General features: G+C 31.7%; 1 protein-coding gene across 2 annotated transcripts; it reads right to left on the bottom strand.

Annotated features, from left to right (window-relative positions):
* Window positions 1–715: 715 nt before the first annotated feature.
* On the bottom strand, window positions 716–4,692 carry SOS2 (Protein kinase superfamily protein). Of its 2 annotated transcripts, NM_122932.5 has the most exons (14): window positions 4,474–4,692; window positions 3,994–4,175; window positions 3,845–3,907; window positions 3,675–3,746; window positions 3,482–3,589; window positions 3,310–3,384; window positions 3,062–3,241; window positions 2,848–2,937; window positions 2,622–2,744; window positions 1,991–2,110; window positions 1,646–1,762; window positions 1,371–1,427; window positions 1,209–1,283; window positions 716–1,124 (listed from the first exon to the last, which is right to left on the bottom strand). In NM_122932.5, the coding sequence occupies exons 2-14, from the start codon at window positions 4,156–4,158 to the stop codon at window positions 1,029–1,031; spliced, it is 1,341 nt and encodes a 446-aa protein (NP_198391.1). In that variant the 5' UTR covers window positions 4,159–4,175; window positions 4,474–4,692; the 3' UTR covers window positions 716–1,028. The 2 variants fall into 2 exon arrangements, with proteins under 2 accessions (NP_198391.1, NP_001332317.1); NM_001344103.1 differs by having other exon boundaries at window positions 794–1,124; window positions 1,371–1,762; window positions 4,474–4,646.
* Window positions 4,693–11,772: the final 7,080 nt, after the last annotated feature.

The following is an 11,772-nucleotide window of genomic DNA, read 5'->3' as shown; positions in this document are numbered from 1 at the left end:
CAATTTTAAAAACAAAAACCCATGCATGTATGTTCATCTAGTTTTTAAAAAAATAATACAAGTGTATATACTGTACTTTGTATATATTATCAAAATGCATGCAAAGATATGAAGATAAAATAGTATAATATTAGATATTTAGAAAGAAATCAATGTACCCCCTTATGCTTTAAGGGACTCATATTTATAATTTACATTAATTTGTTAATTAATGTACTAAGCGCTCTTAAAAGTGTTCGCTTTGATTCTCTAATCAATGTTGTAACGTCTTCATTTGAATTCCTTTGAACCCTTCATGGGCCTCCGAATGCTCGGCCCGTTACCCATTCTCAAACTCATCTCCTTTTCGCTCCGTTGTACAAACTCTTCGGTTCGCTCGGCTTCAACTATGGGCTTCGGTCGAGAGCATGTCCCGTTGACCGTTGTCTTGTTGACTTTTAGGTGGCAAGCTTCGGATGGATCCGAACACATAGTTCGAGATTCGACACCAACAAAAATAACGATATTAATTTGAGTATTAGATTGAGACTTGTGTTATGTATGAATTGATGTTTGTGTTATGAAATGATATTACATGTATCATGATCATATGAGTTAGCGACTTTAAAAATCAAGGTTTATATAGTAAAATATAACCAAAAAGAACCATAATTTAGTTTAATTAATTTGGGTAGAATTTCTCTAATCCCAAAAAAAAACCCGACAAAACCCTATCGAAAGAATCCAAACCAAATGCTCTGCCTAGCTTAAACTCGTATAGTCTTGACTAAATAAAGGCATAAAGCTCATGTAGTCTAGTAAGCAAACTCATATTGGATGTGTTTTGTTAGTACATGTCTTCGCAGGACAAGTTTTGAGAAGTATTGCCATACACAGAGAACAGAGGGATCCAAACCAATGGCCAAAGCAAACTACAAGACACAATCAAATTAGAATACTAGCTCAAGAAGCAAATCTTCCAATCTCCCTGAAGAATAATTAGGTCATTTATTACACAAGTGTACATTTTTATTGGATTTAAGTTGGGATCAAAACGTGATTGTTCTGAGAATCTCTGACTTTGGTATTCCTTCTGTTGCCCTCCATATTATGTTTTCCAGTTTCGAACATAGCTTCTTGTAGAACTGCGATACCACAAAACAAAATATCACTCTAATCCGCAACACAGTAATGATGCAACTATTGTTATTGGATATATATTTATAAACCTTGTGATATTCAAGAGTTTCACCAGCAGCCTTTCTTACGTCTACCATGAAAAGCGATGGTGCCACCTCGTAAATCTGCATGTAGGTTAATTTCAATTTGCTAGATACCCTTAAACTGAAGCAAAGCAAACTTATATTACAATCACAACAAGCAATAATTACCTCTATCACAACAGCTAACTGTCCGGCCTTGATCGAAGATAATCCCTCGAGCCTTGTCTGTTGAGCACATAGACGTAACAAATCATAACAATTGTACTCTCTGCTAACATTAAAAATGATAATTCACACTAGGACTTTCGTTTTTGAACGCCAGAGATATAAACTAAGTTTCCTTGTCAATCTTATCAATCTATCTACACATGCGTTTAACAGTTGAGAGTTTTAAAATAATGCATAATCTCTGTGATAAGTGTAATATGCTAGGAATTCGTTACCTTGAAGTTTCGTGTATGAGACTTAAAACCCATTGAGTTCGCTACAGCCTCAATGTTAGCAATTATCTCACTAGGTTCCCTTCGAGAAACAAAACGGGTTTGCCTTTTAACAAAATCCTGCGAGATCAAAGGATCAGCCATCAATATGCAGGAACATTTTGGATTCCATTTGTATCTACTAATGCCATGCAACCAATCATCTAATGAACTTATAGTTATTATAACAAACTAAGAACACAGCATCATAAGGCAGTCAAAACGGGCAGTCTGAAGAATAGATGCTACCGACATTCTTTTATTCGAAATGGAGATCTCTATGACCAGTAATAGAAAATCAGGTACTACCTGTCGCCTGTCAAATAGTGCAGATAAATTTAAGCCTTGTGATAAGGTAATCATCTCAAAGGCATTCATCATCAGGGGCCCTTCATCATTTCTCTCTACATTCTCCGCTACATAACTGCCCTGTGAACAAGTGCAATTGACAGGTCAACTTAATGAAAAACAAGTAAAAGTAACTTTAGCTAAGACAGATACTGAGGTTTTAGTTTAACAATTGAAGTACAAGTTTTAGAAGAGCAAGAGCCTGAGTTTAAGTAAAACATTCTAAATATGCATTAGAAATTACGGTATCTATATATATCTAGGCTATACCAAAGCTAAGACAATCTTAGCAGGAGATATATATTGATAGGTACATGAACATTGTAATTAGCCCTAGGGGTATTCTGGATTTTGTCTAGGGTTTTTGGTCGAGAATAGAGAATTCTCTTGTAAATCTAAGTCTTCCTAAGGTCTATGGTTTGGCGAATTGAATAAAGAAGCAGTTTACAGGTTTGGTAACTAACACATGCCTACTATTTTGTTCTATCCTGTAGCAAACACTTCTTCTTGGTCATCCAAACGTTCCTAAGAGATCTTAACATTTAAATGGAATTGACCAGCAAAGAGCATATAATGAAGGCGAAGCACAAACCTCAATTCCATCAAAAACTGCACGAATATCATCCAAATTCACTTCTTCTTCTTCCCTTGCTCGTATAGGCACATAATTTAATCTGAACCAAGGATCTTTCTTGATTCCTTGAATTTGAATACGCTGCTCTAATTGAGAAACAATAATAGATAAACAGATATAATTACTAGAACATTAAATATCACCAAAACCTGATAGCTAGGAGAGAACAAAGCAAAATACTCACTGTTTTGGGATTGGGGTCAAGTATCCTATGTATTAAAAACTTCACTTCTGCGGAAAACCACGGTGGACAAGAAAACTCTGCTGCATTTATCTGTAAATAACAATGTGTAAAAGCTCAAAACTAAGGGTGAAATTGCAAAACCAAATCAATAAACGGTTTGACAAAAGCCATGACAAGGAATTCATGATTTCTTCCCGAAAGATATGTTACTTACTTTTCTGTACAACCCTGGAAGATCCGTCTCGGAAAAAGGTAAATATCCAGCCAATATAACGAAAAGAATAACCCCGCAAGACCAAATATCAGCTGCTGAACCATCGTAACCCTGTCCACTAAGTACCTCTGGAGCTACATAGTTCGGAGTTCCACATGTGGTACGCAGAAGTTCTACTCCCTGATTGAGTATATAACAAGTTAATGACCACGTAAGCAGACTGCTGAAGCAGAGATAAGAGCACTTACTTCCTGAGGCAATGCACTGAGTCCGAAATCCGAAACCTTCAGATTTCCATTTGTATCGAGTAAAAGATTTTCTGGCTAGATAACATAACATAGCGACACAAAAATATCAAGTCTGGATTGCAACGCAGTGAGATATTCTGAGGAATATTGGTAAACAAAAACACGTCTTTACCTTTAGGTCACGGTGGTAAACACCCTTGCAGTGACAATGAGCAACAGCATCTACAAGCTGTTGAAAGTATTTCCGAGACTCACTTTCTTCAAGCCTCCCTTTATGAACCTGCATGAAAGATTTCATATATTAAAAAATTAAGTAGAGAGGTTTTAACTAATGGACGCTGCCTACAAGTATGGAAGTTCCGTACAATTCTATCAAAGAGCTCTCCTCCTGTCACAAACTCCAAAACTATATATATTTTCGAAGGACTCGCCAACACCTACATCGGGAAAATCACAAAAAAACAACAGAAGAACAATGATGCAAAAACACTTCAGAGATAAAATTTCGCAGATGCATGGAAACAAACAAACATACCTCATACAACCTCACTATGTTCGGGTGACGAACAATCTTCATTATAGATATCTCTCTTTTTATCTGTAAAAGAGCTTTAAACGAAATCAAAGATCATACCATTGACGCAACAACCTTAGTTTCCATGTAAAAAACAATCCAGAACATACCTGATCAACCATTCTGTTCTTAAGTATTGTACTCTTAGCCATAATTTTGATGGCTACATTATCACCAGTGTCTGTGTTCCTCGCAAACTTAACCTTAGCAAAGGTTCCTTCACCTATTGTGCGACCAACCTCGTACTTGCCCACTCTTCTCATTTTCTTTGTCATTCTTTACAAACTTTTATCTGATCCATTGACCACAAGCTATCAATCAGATTATTCAGAGACTTAGTAAAAACCTCTTTCCTTAAACGTTTATGATTTCGATTTCAATTACTTTACGTATTGTTTGCTAATTTTAGCTCCTACACATCCATATATACAAAATTACTCTGTATCCATAATTTTGATTTCGCAGCATAAATCAACATAAATTCGATCAAGGAAACGACGAAAAGGTAAGGATCAAGATCATAATCAATATATAAAATTCGTACGGCTGGAATTGCGATTGGGCGTAGTCGAAAGAGAATCGTGAAATACCAGAATTGGATTCGCAGAGAAGGGTTGATGAAAGAGGCGTAGGAGAGAAGGAAGGCTCGTGATGCGATTCGCGAAAGCCGTGAATCGTCGATGCGAACGTCCGTGCAGATCCGTTGAGCATTTCGGGTCGGGTTATTTGACTGTACCCGTATACGACCTGAATTAGTCGTTCGGGTCAATTATCCGTTTGGGTGATTAAACTTTTAAAAACTAACATTGCATTTTGAATCTTTCAATTTAATAATTGTGAGGTTTTCAAAATTTAAAAAAGAAAAAAAAAACTAATCTAATATCACTTATCAATTTAGTAAATTATTTTTAAAAAATAAACATATAGTATTTTCAAAATTTATTTTAATTTTTTTCAAATTATCTAGACTATGATTAATCGAACTCAAATTAGTAAAATTTTCTATTTTTAACTACAAATTTTTAACTTCATTTAAGTCAAGCAAGGTTCAAAAAAACCAAGAGAACAAGGATGTCTAAGTTTAAGACAAAGCATACAAAGATACTTTCCAATGCTACAAAGTGATATATAAAAAAGTTCGATAAGGATTCGTGAGAGTTTGGAAACAAACACTAGGGAAAAATTTGGCGTAAGTGATAACACGGTTTATCGACGGTTCATTCACAAAGCAATGGTCAAAAAGATGGTCACGGTCAATATACTAGGTGATGTTGAAGAGGCTTTTATGGCCTAGATTTTCGCCGGCACGAGAAGAGCTTCATCAACAAGGAAGAGGACTATGGTTCTATAGTCGGTTGGGATTTGCTTTAAAGGTTCAAGATCTTTTTTAAAAAGTTTGAAAACTTCTTGATAGTCCTATAGTCGGTTGGGATTCACATTAAATGTTCAAAAATCATACATACAAAGTAACGATGACAATGTCAATGAAAAATTGGCAATGAAGATGATAAGAAGGAATACAAGAGCAAGAAAATAATGAATGTGAAGAGAAATATGAAATGTAGGTGTTGGTGGCTAATTGAATATAAGAAAAAATATTGATAAGAATGAAAAAGTATTACAGTAATATTTTTGCATTATTAAAAATAAAAATAACTATACATTAGTACTTTTGCATTATGTTTTTTTATATAAATAACGTAAATGAAACTTACAAAACAATTCCGTTAAAAAGTTATCAATAGTAATTTTTGATTATTAACTTATGATCATATGTAGGGGTGTCAAAATGGGTCAAAATTCATGGGTCAACTCAACTCAACTCAACCCATGAACCCTAATGAGTTGAAATTTTTGACTCAAATGAGTTGATGAGTCAAATGAGTTGATGAGTCAATTGGTTTGATGAGTAAAATGAGTTAGGTTGTAATGGTTAATGGTTTCCATGGTTTATCCAATTAACCCATCAAATTTTGTAAAATTGAATAAAACCAACTAAAATCTCTAAACCAATGCCAATTTAGGTTTAACCAACACATCTAAACCAATTTAATAAAATTAATATTTTTCCAAATTTCTTAAATATACAAGCAATGAAATTGAGAAAAAGTAAACTCGTAATTTTTCCACCAAAAAACATAAATCCGTGATTTTCCCGCAAAAAAAAGTAAACCCGTGATTTTCTCGCAAAAAACGTAAACCCGAGATTTTCCCGCCAAAAACGTAAACACGAGATTTTCCCGCCAAAAACGTAAACCCGAGATTTTCCCGCCAAAAACGTAAACCCGAGATTTTCCCGCCAAAAACGTAAATCCATAATTTTCTCGCCAAAAACGTAAACCCGTAATTTTCCCACCAAAAACGTAAACCCGAGATTTTCCCGCCAAAAACGTAAATCCATAATTTCCCCGCCAAAAACGTAAACCCGTAATTTTCCCGCCAAAAATGTAAATCCCGTGATTTTCCCGCCAAAAACGTAAACTCGTAATTTTCTCGCCAAAAAACGAAAACCCGTGATTTTCCCGCCAAAAACGTAAACCCGTGATTTTCCCGCCAAAAACGTAAATCCGTGATTTTCTCGCCAAAAACGTAAATCCGTGATTTTCCCGCCAAAAACGTATACCCGAGATTTTCCTGCCAAAAACTTAAACCCGTAATTTTCCCGCCAGAAACGTAAATCCGTAATTTTCCCGCAAAAAACGTAAATCCATGATTTTATCGTCAAAAACGTAAATCCATAAAAAGTGTAATACGTAAATATCCTAAGTTTGATGATAATGAATTAATAATGATAATTATTTATTATGTTTTGTAATAATAATTAATTAAATTATTACTTAAATGGGTTAACCCATTTAACAACTCAACCCATCAAATTAAATGAGTTATGGGTTGACCCAACTCATTTTGTTACCCTAAACTCATTTGATTATAAGTTGAGTTGAGTTGACTTACCCATTTTGACACTCCTAATCATATGTCAATGTATAGCTAATTAGCTACTAAAATGATTACTAAACAAAAAACATATATTAAGACAATCGATAACAACAAACCTCGCATAGCGGGGGTTAATAACCTAGTCTATACTCTTAAAAAAGTCGAGATTATTTGCTTCTTAGAGCATCCACATAGATTTTAAACAACCAATCGAGATTAGCCATCTCGCTAATTAACATTTATTAAATTATTCTTTTTCTATTTTTTAAATTTTTTGTAAAATAGAAAAAAACCAATATATGAAAATAAAAAAAATATTTTAAAATATGGAAAAGTTTCTAAATGTTTTGTCACCAAATAATATAAACATTATCAAAATATAAATTTCTATTTTATTAAATTTATAAACGAAAATAAATAATTTATTATTAGTCTCTCTAAATTTATTAGTGCTTCATAGATAATTACAATCAATATTTAATCACAATAAGTATCTCATTAAATGATATTTTTAAAATTTACGCTTTTTATATTAAAAACAAAATATTGAAAGAAAATGAATTGTAATAAATATGAGAAATGATGACAATATATGGAAGCAAGATGTATATAAATTTAGTTATTATAATACATTAAATAATTCATATTAATCTCACAATTTTGATTAATCTATCCTATTTTTATAAGTGAACAATCCCGATTAATCGAATCACTATTGATATTTTTGACATCACGTTAATTAATATTATTAAATTATATATTATATAGATTAAGATATTTATGAAAGAAAAAAATATATATGTAAAACATAGAAATGTAAACTTTTGGAAAACAATATATGAATATGAAAAGAAAATCTGTAGAAAAAAAAGAATGTAAATTTTTGAAGAACAATATGTGAATACATTAAACTTATATTTTTATTTTGTTAATCTTCATATTTTCCAACAAAAAATATATTCAATTAACCCTATATCTTTTCAATATTAAATAATAACCTGATGCATCTAATTCTATCATATTTTTTAACATTGTAAACTTTGAGCTATCAGTAACGGTTAGGGTTGGTTACTACTTTTCACGGCGTTTCTTTCTATTTATTTTTTTAACTTTTGCAATTGTGAAAACTTATCTCGTTGTCGGTATGTTTCTGCTTTATATCTTCGATAAGTCGTAAAACATGTGTTTTTGTATGATGTTGTTTGCGTAGAATTTTGTGCTCTTTCATATTGGTTATGAATTGTAAGACCTTAATTGAAGTAAATTTTTGGGCATAAAGAAGAAGGAACGGCGACAAAAATACATGTTTTAGTAGCTATACACTCCCAAGTAATTTTTAATTTTGTAGCATTAAAATTTAGACTGAAACCTAAATCCAGTATAAGTGTGAAACTATCAATAATTGAGTGCATGTGGTGGCTCTGTTGGTTTTAAATTGCAAAAATATTACGAGAAAATAGACAATGATTATGATTTTGGAGGTTTCAGACGATTTGGTGGGAAACAAATCATATTGTACTTAAAAATAAATTATTATGAATTGTTATTCGTCGGTTTTGACGAATGCATCATCAATGTGCCCTAAAAGTGTCACGAGCTAATAAATCTAGGGAAGTGGTGGTGGCGATAGAAGATAAGGAACATACATGTAAGATCGTGTTAGGAATCTATCTTGGGAAATATTTCTAAACCAAAATTGTTAAAATTGTTTATGTTAAACGATAAGTGGATGCATTATGGACAATAAAACAACATCTTGCGTGGTTCTTTTTTTGAACTTAGGTTTTATATACTTGGGTTGGATGATATCTAACTGAGTACCAATTCCAAAAAAGAAAAAGGAATTAGTAAGGCGTAAAAAGTGGTAATAAATTTAGTTGATGAAAGTTTCCTTGCATTATGAATAATTATCGTTAAAATTTAGGTAACAAAGACGGTTGATTTTTTATTTAAAAATGACAGAGAAAGAGAGAAACTCGGTTGACACCATAAGATAAATTAGCATTATCAAATATGACAAAAAATGAGAAAATGTTATGACATGACATCTTTATGACAACATTTAGTTCATATATATGTAGCTCAACATAATGACGAGGTGTCTGATATTACTGTCATGAGGTTGAATGGTGGGATATAGATTGAAACAACTTCTTCAACAAGTTCGAGAAGATTTCTTTCAAATTTCAGATCTGACCAAATATGTGGAGATAACAAACAAAATTCCAACTTACTCGGAATAATCTGAAATTTGGTAGAGTATACGGGAGATGGGAACTAAGGGATCGAATTTCGAATTGAGAAGGTGAAATGAACTAAGTCGTTTTATTAGTTAATTCATAAGTTTATTGAACTATGTTTGGTTAAGGTTACTAAGTTTAAATTTCTTACTCTGTTTTTAGCTACATAATAACGAATATTTTATATAGAATAATATGCAAAGGATGAGGAAAAAAATGAAAAAGATAACGAGGAAGATGAAGATGAAGACTATAACGAAGAAGCGGAGGTGAAAGTAATGATGACAATAGAAAAAATGAATACTTGCTAAGAATGCCCTTTCACCACTACTTCTTTCATTTATGCCCTTTCATGTTGTCATTTTCATTTATACCCTCTTTTAATTTTTAATGACTATTTTACCCCTATTTGGAAAAAAGTTTAGGTTAACAAAATAAAATATTCATTTTACCCGCTTAAAATATTCCAAAAATAAATTTCCCGCCAAAATTTTACCGCCAACAAAATTTTCCCACCAAAAAAAGATTCCCGCAAAAAAAAAAATTCCCAAAAGATTTTTCCCGCAAAAAAAAATATTTGCGGGAAATAGATATACAAGGGATTTTAAAAGATTTTTAAAGGATTTTCAAAGATTTACAAAGATTTTTAAAGAATTTACAAGGGTTTTAAAACCCTTTAAAACTCTTGTAAATCTTTTTAAAACCTCTTATAAAGGTTAACAAGAGTTTTAAAATAGTTTTAAAATTATGAAAGGGTTAACAAGGGTTTTTAAAATATTTACAAGGGGTTTTAAAAGATTTTTAAAAGATCCACAAGAGTTTTCAAATGGTACAAAAAAATTTTAAAGGGTTTACAAGGGTTTTTAAAAGCTTTTTAAATGGTTTACAAGAGTTTTAAAGGATTTACAAGGAGTTTTAAAAGATTTACATGGGTTTTAAAACCCTTTAAAAAAAGTTTAAAGATATACAAGGATTTTAAAAGATTTACAAAGGTTTTTAAAAGATTTTAAAAGGTTCACAAGAGTTTTAAAATATTTACAAATAATTTTTAAGAGTTAAAAAATGATTTAAAGACTTTATAAGAGTTTTAAAAATATTTTAAAAGGATTTACAAATATTTTTAAAATCCTTGAAAGTCCTTTCAAAACTCTTTAAAAACTCTTGTAAATCTTTTAAACCCATTGTAAAAAGTTTTAAAATGATTTACAAAGGTTTTTAAAGGGGGTTTAAAGTATTTACATATATATTTAAAGACTTTATAAATATCTTAAGAGGTGTTGGACAACAAAAAAATTATTGTTGCAAAAAGGTAGTAGAAAAGAGTATTTTTGCAAATCCCCCCAAAAAATTGATAATTAATATGACAAAAAGAAATATGAAAATTAAGAAACAATAAATGTGAAGAGATATAAGAAGACATAGGTGTTAACATCCAATTGAATATGAGAAAACAAAATTGATTTATGATTCTTTTGATTAAATTTGATTTTTAAATACTAATGACTTTTATAATTTTTCATAGTGTATTTGAAATGAAATTCTTACTTTAATTTAAAAACTATAATCAATCACCAAAATATATCAAAAAGTATTCACGCGTAGCATGGGGTCAAAACCTAGTCTACATTATATAAAAGTTGAGATTATAAGCTCAAAAAATCGTCCACATAGAATTTTAAAAACATGATTTATTGGTCCACATCTATATTTAACATATATTTTCAAAGTAACTTAACAAAAAAAAATTAAAAAAAATGATATCTACCATAAACTTGAAAGAAAAATCATCGTCAAAATAGGTAACAAAACTAATTATTCTTTTCTTGAAAAAAATAAATTTAGCCCGGTTAGAATGCGCGGTTACAAACAAAATCACCGTCATTGGAAAATGTTGGGTTTTTCCTCTATAATAGAAGTGACACAGATTTGTGTTTGCCGTCGAAGGTGTGATTATGCTGGCGATGATGGTGGTAGTGATGACTGATGATGTAAAATATTAAGTCATTGTTACGTTTTAGGTTGTATGTGTTGCATACGTGATGGAAACCCATAGCCATGATAACTTCGAGAGAGAAGTGAATCATGCGTCAACGTGTCATATTGATACAATAATTTTGTGTGTCAATTCCCTAAATGCATCTTATGTCATTGCAACATTTAAGGTGTTAATCCAATTGGGTGGTATTGCTATCAATCAGGATGTGATCATAGAGTACTAAGTCAAGCCAAGTATGAGTGGGTTTAGTGTTCTACTAAACCTAAGCAATAGATTAACATGCAAATCAGATTTAGAAATGAAACTATACTAAGTAGAAAGTAAAGAACACAAGTGATAGAAGCACGAATGAAATTAAAGACCAAGAACTATCAAATGCATGGACTAGAAAGTAAACCAAGCACCAAGTAAAGTACTCGGCCGAGCATAATATTAAACCGGTCAAGCAAGATACTAAAAACACCAAGTTTGCACAAGAAACTAAACAGAACGAGCAGAAGACTAAAGACACGAGTCATGCACAATAAAACGAAACAGAGCTCTTAAGAATGGGGTAATTGGTTCTAGTGGACTCCTCAATCTATTTAGCTAACTAACAAACTCAATCAAGCTATCCCTAGACAATAGATTCAAAACAAGATCAATCCACTCTCATGACAATGATCCTCATAACTTTACCACTTCCTAATCTCAACTTTCATTGATGAAAAATA

The sequence above is a fragment of the Arabidopsis thaliana genome, chromosome 5 (assembly GCF_000001735.4).
Source record: "Arabidopsis thaliana chromosome 5, partial sequence".
Taxonomy (NCBI): domain Eukaryota; kingdom Viridiplantae; phylum Streptophyta; class Magnoliopsida; order Brassicales; family Brassicaceae; genus Arabidopsis; species Arabidopsis thaliana.
This window is presented reverse-complemented; position numbering and strand designations above follow the sequence as displayed.

What these genes read in the sequence shown, in the direction of transcription:
- SOS2 (NM_122932.5), bottom strand. Translation starts at nt 4,158, where the DNA reads ATGACAAAGAAAATGAGAAGAGTGGGCAAGTACGAGGTTGGTCGCACA. An exon ending in ACATAGTGAGGTTGTATGAG is followed by an intron (nt 3,747 to 3,844) that starts GTATGTTTGTTT and finishes TTCCCGATGTAG; the next exon opens with GTGTTGGCGAGTCCTTCGAA. An exon ending in TTCCAGGGTTGTACAGAAAA is followed by an intron (nt 2,938 to 3,061) that starts GTAAGTAACATA and finishes TGTTATTTACAG; the next exon opens with ATAAATGCAGCAGAGTTTTC.